Source organism: Lutjanus erythropterus, chromosome 24, assembly GCF_056507025.1.
Source record: "Lutjanus erythropterus isolate fLutEry1 chromosome 24, fLutEry1.hap2, whole genome shotgun sequence".
NCBI lineage: Eukaryota > Metazoa > Chordata > Actinopteri > Lutjaniformes > Lutjanidae > Lutjanus > Lutjanus erythropterus.
In genome coordinates, this window is record NC_139340.1 from 10575625 (window position 1) to 10593288 (window position 17664).

The 17664-nt window shown below is 40.9% G+C and overlaps 1 protein-coding gene across 1 annotated transcript in view; it reads left to right on the plus strand.

Annotated features, from left to right (window-relative positions):
* xirp2a (xin actin binding repeat containing 2a) overlaps nt 1-17664 on the plus strand; it is a 61449-nt gene that overhangs the window by 13672 nt on the left and 30113 nt on the right. Inside the window, exon 2 of the mRNA XM_084713278.1 lies at nt 10857-10968. Within this exon, the coding sequence (XP_084569404.1) occupies nt 10857-10968 (112 nt within the window). The remainder of the gene's footprint in view (nt 1-10856; nt 10969-17664) is intronic.

The window sequence follows — 17664 nt, forward strand, 5'->3', positions numbered from 1 at the left end:
CCGAAAAAAAAAAAACACACCAAACAGTCTCTTTCACTAACACGGGATGGGTTGAAAACACATCAGCCAAGTTTTTTATGTCTCAAAACCTGCCAGAGAGCAAAATGAAGCACAAGCTGTGACCAGAGCAGCGATATATGTGCCCTGTGCTCATATATCATGGCAGGAGAGCTTCAGTATGAACATATCCCATCTGTTGCAGCTCAGCTCACCATAAATGTGAATCATATATCCCTGTAGGCTTTGTTCTGGCTTACTATATGCCTGTGTGTCTCTCAAACTCTCTCTGTCCCGCGGTTGTCCGCCTCCTAGCTTGTCTCTGTGACTCCGTTTGGTTGTTTGGCCTTTAGTTAATCCTTTCTGTCCCAGCTGGCCTTGGTGAAACAACTCAAACCACTATTACAAACCAGACTCCACCTCCCACAGTCGCCTCCTCAGCCCCTCTATCACTTTCTTTCTGTTATTCATCAAGTTTGTTTTTCCTGTCTTGACTTTTTTATGCCCTATACAATGCAACTCTCTGCCTTTTTCCACTCAGACTCACTTCGTTCTTGGCCTGTGGCTCATCTTTTTCTCTTCTCTCCCTCTCTGTATCTGGACCGTGTCTCTTTTGTGCCCATGTTTGCCCATGAGTGCTTGAAATATTGATGTGCCTCTGTTTAGTCATAATGAGGACAGTCGATAGAGGATTGAAAACTGAAAAAAAAAAATTGTTTTCATATTTCTACTGGATTGCAAAAGGGAACGCTTATGGCACCCGGCGCAAACAAAAACACTGGCGAAAAGAAAGCAGCTGCCAAAGAGGAGGCAGAGAGGAGGGAGGGAGTGGAAGGGAGGATGGCATAAAAGCTGAGATGACCTTCAAATGAACAATGCACACAGTTGCATAACACCAACAAGGAGGAGTGATAGAAGAAGGCGACTGATTAGCCTTGAGATTCAAATTCAGGCATTAAAAGAGTCGGCTAAAATGCTTTATTAGTGTTTTCACTTTTTGTGAGTGCTGCCTTCTCTGCATGCTTTTAACAAACGAAATAGTCCTAAAAAACTTGATATATTCTGCACAGTCTATAAGATCCTGCTGGTGCCGTTTGACCTGCAAATAAATTAACTACGTGGCTTTTTAAAAACCATTTCAGTAGTTCAGGTTGCTTATTTTCTCCACACATCTTCCAACAACGTGCAGCTGATTCTAGTGCTTCTTTGATCAAGGAAAGCAATCTTCAGAGGAAAAGAAAAGGACCGGCTGACTTGGATCCTTTAATAGTAGAAACAACTAATGTTTCCACACTACTGTGTCTTCATCAGAGTGAAAATAGACATGGACATGAGGCATTTAGTCAGCCTAGGTTGAACAGGATTGCAAATCAAATGGATAATAGATCCACGCGCAGGAGGCGCCTGAGCCGCTATAACCACAACAGAATTAAAACACAATTGTCTTTAAAGTAACTTAAAAGTTACATATATCAAGTGCAAAAAGTGCAGGAGGTATAATCAATAAGAGGAGACATGATAATATATCATCTTGCATTTTTGTTTGTCCAATAGACCAGGCCACAAGGACATTTCAGAATATATACAACATGTGTGCTGCTGCAGATTTTATCGTGTATTTTTAGCCATGCTAGCAACATGTATCCATGGCTCTTGGGGTAGCATTGTTAGTCTGTTGGTTGGCTGGACAACCACTGAATTAACCAAATAACTGTTGGATGGATTGGAGAGCATGTTGCTAACATTACCATTTGCTCAGAGCTACGTTGTGCTTCAGTACAGCCTCACAGAGCTGTTGTCATGACTGTAGAATCTGCAGCCCCTTTCACTCATGCAAATCAACTCTGTACTTTGGTGGACGCTACCTGGCAGAGCTGTGTGTGTAAATTTTAATGTCTGCATCAGTTGCCCTGAACTTAACCCTGCCAGCTCCCTGAACCAAAGTCCAGGTGAGCCTCATGTGTGAATAGAGCACATCGCAATCAATCATCAATGCAAAAACATAGTGTTAGGTAGGTAGATCAATGGGCTAATATTTTTTTAAAATCTGGATCTGGACAGTGCCAAACGTTTGTCTCTCTCCACTCTGTAGTACAGTACTCTGTAGTTGGTGGCACAGAGCTTTGGTTCCATCTGCTGCCAGTCACTCCTGCACAACATTTAACCTCCACAATGATCCATCACAACAAACACAGAGCTTAAAAGAAAACTTTTAAATTAAGTCATTTTTTCCATTATGCTCACTATCAATCACCTGACACCCAGCCAGAGATGAAGTCTCCCAGGAAATACTCCCTGAAGAAAAATGTTGCCTAAAAGACTTTATTGTTATATCCGTCTTTTGTTAAGTATAGCAGCTGATTTTTAGCTTCACTCTGCAACATTTAGATTAAAATGTCAAGATGAAATAATTAGCTAATGTTAAATAAACTAATTACATGATCTGGGTACATGTGAACTCCATTTAGATTAAAGGAAATGGGCTGTATTCTGCAGATGAAACGTTTTAGATCTTAGTGCAAATCAGTCTCTTCTCTCACAATAGGCGTCTCTTTCAGGACGACGGTTACCTCGTGTAATTAACAAAACCTCTCACAAGGCACTCATGCATTCATTCACTCATCTATTTATTCACACAGCCTGAATGATTTAGCCCCAGAGGCTGAGGCATCGCGGGGTCTCTATCCAGCTGCAACCACCGCAGCTGAACGTCGAAGCCAGAGCAAAGAGTGCCTCAGGATGGCAACTCCTCTAAAAGCTGCGAAAAATCTCAGACTGTTTGAATCGATGCGGCAGAAGATGGGATGTCCTGACTTTTAGCCCCTAGTATGGCTCCATTTTCCATGCTACATTTCCCAAATTGCGACCAACAGCAGGAGCGTGAAAGTTCATTCTTGGAAAAGTAGTCTGACATAAAAAAAATAAAAAAAAACAGCAACAGCATCAGGGGATCAGGAACCATGAGACGTGACTGAAAGCTCTGAAAAATACTAAGTGGAACTTGAGTCAGGATTTTTTTTTTATCAATGCCTGAGGGAATTTTTATGTTAGAACCTCAGTGCTTGGTAAATACCCACTTTTCCTTGCTAAACTCTATTGAAACAGATATAGCAAGTATACAGCAAATAAGTAACAATACAATGTGTGTTTACAACCAACGCAAGGGGGGACAAATATTACTAAAAGAAAAAAAAAAGATGCGTTTTGATATTTTTGCTAATATATTCAGCTATATATGAATGTATTGTTTGATAAACACACCAGCTCAGAAAAATATGACCTTGTTCTTGTACATATTGATTTATTAATATCAAATTCTGAAAAGAACACATAAATTAATTAAGACTCGACAGCAATAATCCAAACAATAGTGTGAGTCTCCGAGCCAAAATAACCCTAATGAAGGATCAAAATCCATCCAAATCAGAAAATTTGTTTCTTTTCTTCAGGCCTTTGTTTTTTTGCAAACACTGTCTTGTTTTCCTCTCTGTTTTGGCAGTAGAAGCAGCGTTATTCAACTTTGAACTGTCTTTCTGCACTGTGGGAATTCATTACTTGAGGTGGAGAGAATCAAGCAGATGGATGGTTTTTTTTTAGGTTATGGAGCCAGGTTGCAAAATTAACTTTTTTGTCCACTGGCCAAATTGGTTGTGTATGTTCAAACTTAACCAGCTAGTTTACCTTTTTTTTTTTTTTTGGCCGATGAGTAATATTGCATATTTGAACAGTATTTGGCTGGCAGCTGGTGATAATTGTGGTCCCTGTGTGGAGCGGAAAGAGAGCAGGACTGGGATCTGACGGTGCTTCCTTCAGGGCAGCCGATCAGTCCCAGTGAATGCACCCTGCACCGGAGAGCTGCTCAGCCTCCTCCTCAAACTGTCATACTGAAATTTAAAAGTCATCACATGCAGGCCTGGAATTGGACCAGGGCCACTGCAGAGGACTCATAGCCTCGGTACACCAGGCACATGCTCAACCAACTGAGCTACCAGGGCACCCAGTGTATTTTACTTTCTTTAAACTGCTGCTATTGAAAGTTATCAATACTTTTGACAACCATAGAACACAGTGAAAAACGAGGCAGAAGCTGGACATTATGTGTGGGGTCACATGGGAGTGTCACACCTGTCCCATCCCGTCCCAATTCCATACGAGAGTAAACAAAATACCTGACCTTTCCCAGTCCCAGATGAATGACTCCCGTCCTGTTCCTGTGTTGTATGGTTTGTTTAGGGGAGGGGTAGGAAATACAATGATTTTGATTGGTTCTCGCTATCCCTTTATAAGATTGCTTTGTGTTCTGCTGCACAGTTTTGTATTCACACCGTTTGGCCAGTAGGTTGCATTTGCACCAAGTACACTGTTACCTTTTGTAATATAGCCTTAGGGGTACATTGCACATACACACACTGAATATTAAATATAAAATATGATAATCAAGTCATTATTCTTAGTATGATTCCCATCTGCCGGCTCTCGTTGGCTTCTTTTCCTGTCCTGTCCGAGTCACGTGATGAATAGTGAGATTGACTTCCATCCTAAAATGTACTACTTACGGGGTGAGGTTGTGGGAAATTTCAGGTTAGGGGTTGTTAAATCCATGGTTGAAAAGTGCTATTTGAATCTATTACACTCTAGTTGTGTGTTGATATTGTGTATGTTTTGCCTCGGTGAATATCATTTGTTCTCTTCTGGAGTATCAGTGTTTAATCACATATCAGATTAAAAACTTCACTAATGGTTCTGTTGATCTTGTTTGAGTTACCCAGCTTTAATCACTCTTAAGACAGGCAGATTAAATGGAGCTTGCTTTGTGGTACAGATCAGTAACTGGGGAACAAACCCAAACAGCAAATGTTGGGTTGCTCCTCCTGGCTTTTTGGAATGACTGCTCAGACCTTTGGCTCACTGCTTCGAATTGTTGGAGAAGGTCAGACGCGTTTAGAGAAATAAGTCCAAAGCAACTGGTCGCCTCGGTCAGCCCAGTGATTTGTTTACTGTTGCACAGTCTCATGAGTCACTTTCGAGAGCAGCCACTTGTACGTCATGCCAGCAAACCCATAAGGCAGCTTTCACAGCCAGAAGCGCTCAGTCCAAGAGCTGTCAGAGTGAGCGTGCATGTGGCTGAAGTGTATGTGTAAATACAGTGTCTACTGTCCACATGCACGGATTCACTGGTGTATGCACCATTTGCCAACAAAGGAATACTGTAATTTAAAATGAAGTACCCAAACACTGAGTCATGTGTGAATGACTTCTTTTCTTGGCAGGCCCCTGCAGTCACTTGCCATCCACCAGCCAGAACTACAGCGCTACTCCAGAGACACTGTCATAGGCATTAAATTAACGGTTTCATTTGCAAAACGCCAAGAGGACATGTGGCGTGCTAATCAGCAAGGCCTCTGGGTGGATTTGAGAGGAGTTTCAAAAAAAGGAGAGCAAAAAAAAACAAACAAACATAAATAGAAACTATGAAGAGAGTTTCTCCAAGCTGGTTGATATGGGAGCACTGGTCTCAGGTGCTCCCAGTTCCACTAACAGCACAACCCAGGCCACCATTCATTCACCTGCAAGACAATCAGGATAACAAGCATGCTGCAGACACTCAACAGGCCAAGGACCCGTCTTAACACAAGAAAAGAAAAAGAAAGAGGAGGATAGGGGAAGTAAAATGAAAGAAAAAGAGATCGAGGGGGAAAGGTACTGAGAGTAATCCAAAAATAATACCTTAAAAGTGTTTAAGAAGTACAATTCATCCATGTGGGTGCCCTCTCTCCTCCAAAATGTCACATCTGATATCGAACCGGTGGACCTTATCGATTTTTTTTTTGCAAAAGCACTCGGAGCAATTTCCGACCTATTTGAGTCCAAAGTAGTCAGGTGCAGGAGAGACGGATAAATGCTCTGGCAAGTTCTGGCATTGTGGTAACTTCAAACTCGCCGTACCCACGTTCATTTGCCCAAATCATACTGACTGTAATCCATTTTCAAATCACAGGCATCCAGTGGTCTTACACTTCATCCAATAGGGATGACTTACAGATGTCGTCACCTTGTTCTTTACAGAAATAGTTTGACATATTGGGAAATACACATTCACTTTGTTGCAGATGTTTAAATGAGAAGATCAATACCATTCTCATTTGTCTGTTATGTAATGCAGCCAGCAGAAGTGTAACTTAGAATAAAGACTTGGAACAGGGGAAACGGCTAGCCTGATTCTGGCTAAAGGGTGCAAAATCCACCTACCAGCACCACTAAAGCTAACTCAATAATACGTTATATCTCATTAGAGATCTCTCCCAGAGTATAATTACTCCCATAAAAATGACTCAAGTAAAAATAAAAACGTACCTGGTTAATAAAGAAGGCCAAGTACAGGCTACTCGGATGACAACAGTTTGTTAGTGGGCAGATTTCAGACTGGTCCAGCTCTTTCCAGGCTTTGCTAAGATAAGCTAAGCTTTCTTGCTGCTGGCTGTGGCTTTATATGTAAAGATCTAAGCGTGGTTTTGATCTTCTTATCACTAATCCCTTAAGGGTATGCTTGAAACAATCTAGTCCCTATGATGCGTCATCCAACCGTATCTAAAGGCAAATGTGTTAATCTTGTTCCGAACAGCCACAGTCAATGGCAGGACGAAAAGCCTGTGGTCAAAAAGTGAGACGAAACACTGTTATACTTTAAACGGGGATGGTGCACATTTTCAGCCAGTCATTCATGTGTTGCACTCAATTGTACATACATGAAAAGTTGCAGGCGGTGTTGAAGAATCAACAAAAAAGAGCTTGAGAGGGGTTCACGTCCTGTTTAATTACACACCAGGCCAACTGCTTTGTGAACTGAGCGTGTGCATCCGATCGCTGGATTGGGAAAGTTACAAAAATTTGCACCGTCAAATGTTAGGAAGATGTTTGGGGCAGGGGTTTTAGACCATTTGATGATCCAGCAAACAGTTTTCTGAAGCAACCGAGGCCTTTAGTTCAATTCTTAGTTCACCAAACCAAAAATAATCCCTAGTCAATTTGTGAGTGAAAAAAAAAAAAAAAAATGTGTTCAGGACTGACTTCTATTTTCTTTCCCTTGTGAAAAACGTTATAACAGGCTGAGGTAAACCCGCCTGATTCAGGTGAAGACATTATTAATCCATGTAAGAAACTGTTACACCCTTTCAGCTGACATTATCTCACCCGCCTGACACATTCCCTCACTTGAGCTGAGAAAAATAAAACCTTTGGTCTCAATTCTTGCCTAATTGACTTATTAGGACTGACATTTTTTAAACAGAGGATGACACAGGAGGAGAGAGGGGGAGGACAGACAGAGAACGTTTGAGAGGAGAGAGGCGGACAGCTCTCCTCAGAGACCGTCCGTGGACCACGGCGTGTCGTTAAAGTCATACTGGTTGGAGCGCCGCTTGTTAGAGGATGAAAATGTCAACATTTGTCATCAGACAGTCAGTGATAAAAGTCCCTGCACGTGTGACGGCAAGCTCACAGTTTCCTGGATCGTCTCCGCTCTGCTGATGTCTCCCTCTAATAGGCACCACTGCTGAGGTGGATGGTGTCACGGTGTCACCTCCCCAGGCTAGCAGTGCATGTATTACTATTTCCTGTTACCATGGTTTCACCATCACAGGTCCGACTGGCCTCTTTGTAGGCGTCTGTCACACATGAAACGGTCCCAGATGGCCAGCATTGATTTCATTAGCCGAGGATCCAGCGATTTTTTTTTTTTTTTTTACACAGGGATTATCTCTCGCGACAGGCCAGCAGCGTTTAGACAGATTTCACCGAGCACTGTCCCTTATTAACTCTGTCAGTCTGTCGGAGCTATGCACAGACATCCACCGCCGCCGCCACTTCCCCCCTCACTCTTCCTCCTTCCTCTGTGGCAGCCGGCGCCAAAGAGAACATATGGCAGGGACTCAAAGCTAGATAGCACTTGGTTGCATGAGACATTGAGCTGTGGCACTGCTGCTGTTCATCCGGTGATTGTATTTCATAAAATGGATAACTGCAGTCCTCACTTCTGAACAGTGATCCTCTGAATTTCCCCAAGGGGATGTCTGTCTGTCTGCCTGTCTGTCTGTCTGTCTGTCTGTCTGTCTGTCTATCTATCTATCTGATATCTGTCTATGTAGACTTCCATCCATCCATCAATCACCAAATGTAAATCATGTGTTGTCTTTTGAATCGACTGATGCTGATAATCGATTAGTCCCCACATTCTGTTTCTCTGTAATACCCCTTTATAACAACATCCCTGTTTCAATGTCCTGCAGCTCATGCCGTTTTTTAGTACCGTGTTCTCTGAAGTTCTCTCTGTGCCCTTGACCAACTTGCAAAGAGGTTCATTGGTTTTTGTCAGCAGAATTACTGCACATTATCAATCTCTCCTTGCAGGCTGGCTATTTTTCTTCGGTGCCTGAAAATTGCTTTTGTATGGCCTCTTCTAGAAAAAAAGCACATTATTTTACCAGTAACATGAATAACTTGTTTACTCGTAACTCACAAAATTCACCAACTTCAATTCTAATTTTCAGTCTTGCGTCAGTGGCAAATGTAATACTGAGATGGTCCTGTGGAGAGATTTAAATTATATTGGACTCGGATGCTAGAAAAAGTTTTTTTGGTACTTTTTTTTAGCTTAATCCTGGAAACCTTGCATATTTTTTTTTCACCTCAGCACACCTAACCAATAGCTGTGTGAAGCGGGGGATATTGCCAGTTTTGGAAAGTTACAAATATTGTGGAGAGAGGAGATTTCAAGCTTTGTTAAAATGACTCAACAAGTACATAATTAGAAGCATAACAAAAAAATAGCACAATATTAAAAGCATTGGATTTCTCTTGTTACACAGATGATACACTGCTCTACGAGAGCACGAAAATTATAGGTTTATAAGTCAATCAAGAGAAAATGCTCTTTGGTTAATTGTTATTTTAAGCAAAAATGCCCTCCGAAATTATTTTATTATTTTCAACTTCTCTAATGTGATAGGCCTAACATTATACTTAATAAGATTGGATTCTGGACATTTGCTTGGACAAAACAAGACATTGGGAAGTAGAAAAGTATGAAAGTAATCTTTAGTATTTTCCGACATTTTTAAGACCAAAAAAATTATAAATAAATCCTCATAATCAGTGTAATAATACGTGGATTAATTAATGAGGAAATTTTGGATATTTGGGTCTTTTATTCTGATCAATTGTTGAAGTCATTTCCACAAAGTCCTGAAATGACGTTGTCTCGATGCTCCAGTTTTTGGAAAGGGTGAAGATTTAGAGTGATAGGTTCAGCCTGGTTAGGATGTACAGTACTCACGATAGTGGACGTGCACGCAGCCAATTCTTCATTTAGACCGTATATCGCTCCATCTGCTGTGATGCAACTGAATACCATCTATTTATGTACTGAGAAAATCTTTCAAAATGTGTTTTTTTCCACACCCACATACCACATGTACTGGATGCATCATTTACTACAGACATTGGCTTTAAGTGAAGTGTAAACAAGCCCATCAGACAACCAAAGAGAGATAAATGTTGAATCCCTTTAATGGCTCTCATTCAGTGACTTTCACTTCTGTAACCAGCTGTAATGAGCTCCACAAACTTGCACACACATTCCTCACACACAGCATCCTCAACGCTTGTGCACTTAATCATCCCCTGAGCAAAGTAAGACCCCGTTGTAGACAAAATACTGTGTTTAATATCAGCATGCAGACAGAGAGCACTGGGGAGCTGTGGTTAGCAGCCGGTTTGGACCGTGTGCTTTTTGTTCCTCGCTGCTCACTGATTTGAGTTTCATTCGATGCGAGTGCTACTTCAGGAGCAAGAGAGGGAGACCGACAGTGACAGAAAGGGAGAGATTATGTTTACAACCCGGTGCTGCCATACTTTGTGTGTTTGTGCGCGTGAGAAATACTGTAGGAAAGTATGCAAATCACCATGCACGTCTTTCAAGGATTTGCTAAATGGGATTTTTTGAGAACAATGTTTTGTCCTTTGGTGCATTCCTGAAATTATGTTTGACACCTTCAGCAGAGAGATGGAGACCAAGCTAGACAGACACAGGTTTGTTTGTGTGTGTGTGTGTGTGTGTGTGTGTGTGTGTGTATGCGCCACGTGTGCTGAGTTTGTTGTCACTCCGCGTTGACGCCCGGCAAGACGCTGTCGAAAAAACGCTATTGGGAATACATTTGATTTGCAAATGAAAAAAAAAAAAAAACACCCGCACATTGCAAAGACACACACGCCTATGCACACACACACAAACACAGGTGTGTTTGTTCCCCGCGGGGATGATTTGCAACTGAATAGTCGTGTTGCACTGGCTGACTTCTAAGTTTTGACAAAATGCTTCAAGGGGAAAAACAAGCCTGTATGCACCAAGGACATGCCATTTACCAATGTTGTAGCTTTTATCAATAGACGGCTGTGAAAACACCTTTAGTTGCAGCTTGAGTGGCTCTATTAAAATTCAACCAAGTGCTGTTTGTACTAACTTTCCAGTCAATGCCTACTGTTCACATTGTGTTCAAGGTCGTCTCTCTTTACACTCGTAGGGGTGTGTGTGTGTGTGTGTGTGTGTGTGTGTGTGTGTGTGTGTGTGTGTGTGTGTGTGTGGTTGTATTGTCTGTGCAGAGCATTGAACAGCAACAAAGATTCACTGGAATCCAGAGCTTGACTGTATAATTTTTCATAATTAAAGTATGTGTTGAAGCATGTGTATCTTCTGTGTGTACATGCAAGGTGATTTGGGCACAGCCAGCTGGTTTTGATGACCCGTAGCGTCACCTCACAGGTGTTTTCTCTGATAGCTCTCCCTCTCTCTTTCCCTCTACCAGGAAGTGACAGCCGTCCACACCTCCCCGTCCAAAAGACTGACATCCAGCAGTCTCACTCAGGCTGACCCGTCAACAGATAAGACCATGGCCTCACGTACGGACACAACTTCTCGTGAGTATTTTCTTGTTTTTTTGTGTTTTTAAAGAGTCAAAATGTGACTTTTCAGAAAGAGCCCTAGCTCTTCGATTTCATCTCGGTTACACTCGTCTGTCACACGCACAGCCGAGGCTGCAGGATGGTTAATGCAACATGGTGTCCCATTTGTTCTATAAGATAAACATTTGGCAGAAAGCAGGTTTTGAAAACTAGATTGTTCATGGTCAGATAAGGCTGCCTCCTGGCAGGTTTTTAATGGGAAGCTGGGGCTCACTAGATACCGTGCTTCCATTACTGTGATAGCAATGCTGTGGTGGCTACCTCCAGTTTGTTTTCCACTGACGCTGATAGCGGTTGTACACACAGATGGAGCTTACCGTGCAAGGTGCAGGACATTTTATTTAACTCTGCGCAGATCACAAATAAACTAAAGGGAGCAAGGTCTAACATATCAGCTCAGCTCCATGTTGATCATGGAGTGTTACATTTGTGGGAGTGAAAAAAAAAATCAAAACTTTGGATAAAACACCCCAAGAACGAGAAGAGTGCACTCAGTAGAGTGCAGATCTCTGCCAGGCAACAGACAATGAAGCACCTACTGCAGTACCACCACTTTCAAATGCAATCAGCAGAGATTTGTAAAGTTTTTTTATTTAGTATACTGTAGTATAAGTTTTCTTTTATAGCTGTATGCATAGTTTTTAATAGTTTTTTGTATAGAATAGTCTCAGTTTTCTTTAAGATGCATAGAACAGTGTAATTAACTGAGCGTCCTGAATAAGGAAACAATAAACAAAATGGTCAGTCCAAACTCCTCAGTTTAAACATTAGTATTAATTTAGAACATTATCAGCAATATAGTAGTTTTAGAAATCTACATTTTTGGGCAAACTCACAAAAGCTGAAATTCTAAATAATTTACACTTGATTTGAACAATGAAATGCTGACTGTGGGGACTAACATCCTCACACATAAATACAATGGCGGTCGTTGAATCCACAAGAGTCTCAGCTTTCCAGTCGTACCCAATTTTTGCAATTCCAGTCCTGTTTAGGGACACTAGTATACAGGAATATTCAAATACACTCCCTGTAGAATTAGGAAACTAATGCATTTATACTACATGGGGAAAAAACATTTTTTTACCCCAAACTGCATGGAATTACTATAAAGTCGGGTACCAATAGAACCAATACAAATAGACACTTTCTTTTATCTCTGTTTTTGGTCTCCACCACCTGTTCAGAAAAATATGTAGCTCTTTAGCTGCTAAACGCTTCACTTCGCTCTCCAGGTAGTGGCTAAGTTTATTTGCCTGCTGTTTGTGTACGGGCCATAAAACCAAAACACTGAGCTGACAGGCAGTAAAAGACTCCATAAAACTGCTATTGGGTGATAATTAGCTGTGGGTCAGTTCACAGACAAGAAGTCATTTGAAACATCACTTTTATAAAATTCCTGAGTACAGCTGCTTTAGATTTCACTTTTGATAATTATTTTCTTGTATAACCTTGGTGTCTTGTGTGGTGTTTTGTCAACAAAAACAAGACAAAGACAGGGGGTGACTGTAGAGACTAAGAATCTAAAGTGATGGAAGTGTTGACAGGGCTCAAAGTGGTGTCAAGGTGAAAAACGCACACACACTCATGAACTCATCCATGCATGCTCGCTCTCAACATATTCACAGCCTCTCCATCTCTACCTGAGATCAGTCAAGCTCTCGTGTCACACTGTGCGTCTCTAAATCTCCGCGCCGTGTCTAAAATTGGAGCTTCTTGTCGATCCTCTGCATTCCTGTTGTCCTGACTGAGCGACGGCTTTTGTCTTTGCTGACAAGTTGACATGCGAACGCTGCGTAAAACCGCCAGGTCAAATGACTGACGTGGCGGAGGTGGCAGGGGGCTGCGGCAGCCGCTCCCTGTAAAGCTGCAACATTTAAATAAAGCACCGTGGCGGAGTAACGGCGCTTTAAACAGATGCAAAGCTCAACTCTAAATCTCCATGCTGCTGCCTTTTCTAAACAGACGTCCTTGTTTACTTGTTTCCTCTCGTATTACACCGGAATCACCACCATGACACTGTGGCTGGCTTTGTGGCACATAAACAATGGTGGGAGTTGAACACGAGTGCTTTATTATTGTGTTATTTAAAAGTTGTGTTTATTTATATTAGTCTTTGGCTGATTAAACCTGTCAGACGCACTTGGCCCATGAGAATTTTTCAAAGTGTGCAAACGCTGCCAAATGGAACTGGATTTGCCAAAAGACTCTTTTTTTGTTTTAATTAATCTCCTCCCAGATTTGCATGCCAAATGATGATGTCTTTATAACATTATCCTCAGGAAAAACAAAGATTTTCCTCCCGTCACTTTCAGATGTGATCCCCTTAGTGGCTTTTACGGGACACAAATTGGCCCTGAGGATATGATTGATGTTTGGAAATTGAAAATCGAGTTTTGGCTCGATCGGTGTATTGATGTGAGGTGGTGTGTGGTTCCTCGGGGTGAATCAATACAACATCTATACACTTTATAGGTTTAGTATTTGTGGAAATGTGTAGAGTGGTTGTTGCCTGAGATCATTCACATTTAATCGTAATGTTTCTTATAAGGTCTTACAATCTGAATGTGTTTTATCGTCATTACACTGTTATCATCTTTGGTTTCACCTTGAGCTCCAGTCGAAGCACCGTTTATCCAGGCAGCTTCATTGATATTTCTTCTGTTTACTGTCTGTTCTTTTGTGTTACCTAAATTTAATCTTGAAGGCGACATTGTGTAATTTTTAAAAGAAAAAACACAATTTTGCTCTCACGAATGAAAAGCTGAATTCAAGAGCAATAAAATAAACCCTTACTCAACTGAATACACTCAGGTACTTTGCCAGCTAATTAGCTAATTTTGATAGCTAATGCTAGATAACTTTTGATGGACAGTGTGTGAACTTTATAGCGTCTGTTACAGCAAGTTCCAAATAATAAAAAATGACAAAAGTAATGTCAGAATAAATGGTGCCTTTTTACTTTAAATTCTTGCTTTTTCAGATAATATGAGTATAAGAGAGCTGACAGGAAATAATGGGAAATAGAGAGATAGGGCATAACATGCAACAAAAGTACCTAACTGGACTTGAGTCAAGGACAATTACAAGAAAATGTTAGGAAATTTATTATAATTGCTGCTTCTGGTGACAGTGGGCACTATTCAGCAAAATATGTATAGTCGCAACTAAAAGGAATAGTTTTACCTTTTGGAAAATGTGCTTATTGGCTTTCTTGTTGAGAGCTAAATGAGTACATTGGTAGACTGAGTAGAGTTAGCAGCAATAAGTTCAGCTAAGCATAAAGACTGGAGGCAGGCAGAGACAATTCTGTCCAAAGCATCTCTACAGCTCAATAATTAACACAACGCGTCTCATTGTTTTGTCTGTCTGAAAAGTATTTTGTTTTAAGTCCCATTACTCATCCAGCTATCTAAGGGGGAGTCCCTTTCTGTGAGGACATGTGAAAAAATGTTTTCTTTTTATATTTTCGCCTTATCTTTCCTTGTTCTTCTTTAAAGTTTAAAGGTTCTGGATCACTCACGGTTTAAAAAATAGCCCTGGTTAATGTTTTCATCACTGAAGCCATACAAGGCCAAACCACCTTCCATTAAAGCTCAATTATACAGCAAAGTTCACATTGCTGTAGCTAGTTTAAGTATATTTTCAGCTTAATGTTAATAAATAATATAATATAATGTAATACAATAATAAACTTTATTTGTAAATCACTTTTCAGGACACAGTTATAGTTCTGCAAAAGCACAAATAACAGTACAGAATATAATGCCTGATAAAACAAAGTGTAACTAAAACAAAGTCAATAAAAGCCCTCCTACAAGAGCAAGTTTTGGTGAGTGATTTAAAGGACCAATTTGGAGGATTTAGTGGCATCTAGCGGTAAGCTTGAGGATCGCACTCAGTTTGTCTCTCCTTCCTGTTCCTAGTATGTAGGAGAACTGTGCAGTGGCTGCAAAGCTTGCAAAAAACATGGTGTTGCAACATGTTGGACTCTTGCCCTTTGTAGATAAAAATGGCTCATTCTTGGGTGACAAAAATACAATGACTCTTACTTTCAGGTGATAATACACTAATGAAAACATACTGAGAAATATTATATTTAATTACTGCCATATTCTGCCAGTAAGTCCCTGTAGCCTTACACACTGGACCTTTAAAATAAAGTAACAGAGATTCAGGTATTTGCACAAGTTAAGCTAATACACTTTGTTTTGACTCATCAGGAAGCAAAAAATGTTACACTAGCATAGCAACATTAAGACTACAAACACCCATCATGCAACACTAATAACTACTCTTGCAGATACATAAATGAATACAATGGAACCCAACTTTTTCAGACATAATATCTATAAAAAAAATTAAAAATACTTTCTAATATTTGAGTCAATATGGTAACCTCATTTTTGTAAGAGACATTTTTGATAATATCATGACACTACTTTGTCACATCTTTCTTTTTTGGCCAGTCAAAAACGATTCTCTAAACCTGACAGCTTGAAAATAAAATTATCAGGGACTGGGAATGCCTTGACGTTGCATTCACACGGACGAAAACCCCAGATGAAATTCTCCTTGAGTCTTTGCCATCGATTAGCACATTCCTACTCAACCTCGATGAGTTAGACCCACTGTTATATAACATTGAACAGTCAATCTCTTTATCGACAACTTACTTTAACAAATTAAAGATACTAATCGCATTCAGCAGTTTATTTTCTGAGAGTTATTTTAGTTTAAACTCACCTGAATGTGGACTCTGAGATATTCTCAGGCCCCCTCATTAGGTATTCTACAGGAGTATGTTTATTTTCCACTTTAGGAACAGGAAATCCATGTGCAATTTCGGCGGGATTATCAGCAGAGTGCAGCTTCTCCACAAGCCTGATAACCACGCTGTACTCTAGTCAGTGTGTTTCCAACAGCTCCTCTCGGGGTGGGCTCCAGATGAACACCTTGTGTTTCATACATGAGGCTGGAAACAGTCATGATCACAGGAAAGAGAAGAGAAAAGACATAAATGATTCCGGGGTTGTAAAGTCGGAATCTCTAGAAGGAAGGAGGTCGAAAAAGAGTGAATGAAAGGCCTCGGGCTGATCACACACAAACATGAGGTCACAGGTTTAAAAGAGGACCTTTGCCACTGCTTCAGGGCAACGTATGTCCAAGAAAGAAGTAGAAAGGTGGGAAAAAAAAAGAAAGAAACAGAGTCAGAAAGAAAGAATAATAACACGGTTTCCTATTGTCCACCGATTACCTGCTTGAGTGTCTTGATCGTTAAAAATTTCTAGCTCAGTTCTCTTGTGCCTCCTCACAGCAGGCACTGCAGTGAATTTCCTCACTTTGCGTCGGTTGTAGTGCCTCTCTGTCCATCTGAGGAGCCGTCTTTGAAAAAAGTTCAAAGGCATCCTGATGGCAGGCATAAAGTGAACGAGATGGGTTTTTAGAGGGAGCAAAGGTTTCCCAGAGAAAGATACACTCAAGTCTTCTCGGCAGAATGTTTTAAATCATTCACTACGTTGAAAAGTTGAGCAGCTTTTAGCTCCAGACGGGCATCACAAGCCTGCATGTCAGACCAATACAACAGTAGGTTTTTAACACATTGAACTTGGTTTAGGAGCTTTGCTATCAACGCGTTTCTCAGGGAAAACACTGTCAGAGAGGAGACATTGATAGAAGCAGTGTAAATAATGCTGATCACATGAATCAATAATCAGTAATACACGTAGAACGAGATGCCTGTGCAGAGAAGAGGTATACTAGTGTGACATGGGCAAGTCTAATTCCCAGCCATCTGTTTTAAATGAACAGCTGATTAGCTTAGCTTAGCATAAACACTGGAAGCAGGGGGAAACTGCCAGTCTGCTCACTCCAAGGTTCAAAAGTTCCCAGTGTCTTCATACCTAAGGTTTAGACACCAGAAAAACTTGGTCATGTGATGTGTTGTTAGATTTTTTTTGTTTGTTTGTTTATTTGCACATTGACTTCCTCATCATTATGCTAAACTAGGCTAGCTATATTTATCATACAGACATGAAAGTGGTATCAATCTTCACATCTAACTGCCTGAAAGAAAGTGAATAAGCTATTTCATAAAACGTAGAACTATCTTTTTTTGTTTTGTTAACATGTCATAAGATGCTATAAGCCCTCTCACATTCACAGTGTGCTCTACAGTTGTGTTGTCAATGAAGTAATGTGTATGGAGTGTATCACCGCTGTGTGTGCTGAGTTATGAAATGCCATGATATTTACCATGCTAACAGGCAGTGATTTCAAATGCCAAGTGTCTCTCTGCTCTCTGCTGCTAAAATGAAGTATGTCTGTTTTCCGGCTCCCAGTGAGGGACATGTGTGTCCATAAGACCACTGTGACATAAGGTTAAGGGCATGTTGGGTACCTCGATACTGGATACTAAGAAAAGCCAACCCACATCCACCTACCCTCTCTCCCAAGTCCATCCTATTTTTTACCAAGGGGGACTTCTAAAATAAAATCAGCTGTCACTGGATGCCAGGGCCTCATTGAGCTGTGGAGCACACTGCTGGAGCTGGTCTCCAAGCCTCACTGTCTGTCTCTGCCCAGGATCTGCTCTCTGTGTCGGGTGAAGGCCGGGCGACTGAGCCCTTTTCATTCTCTGGAGGTCCAAGG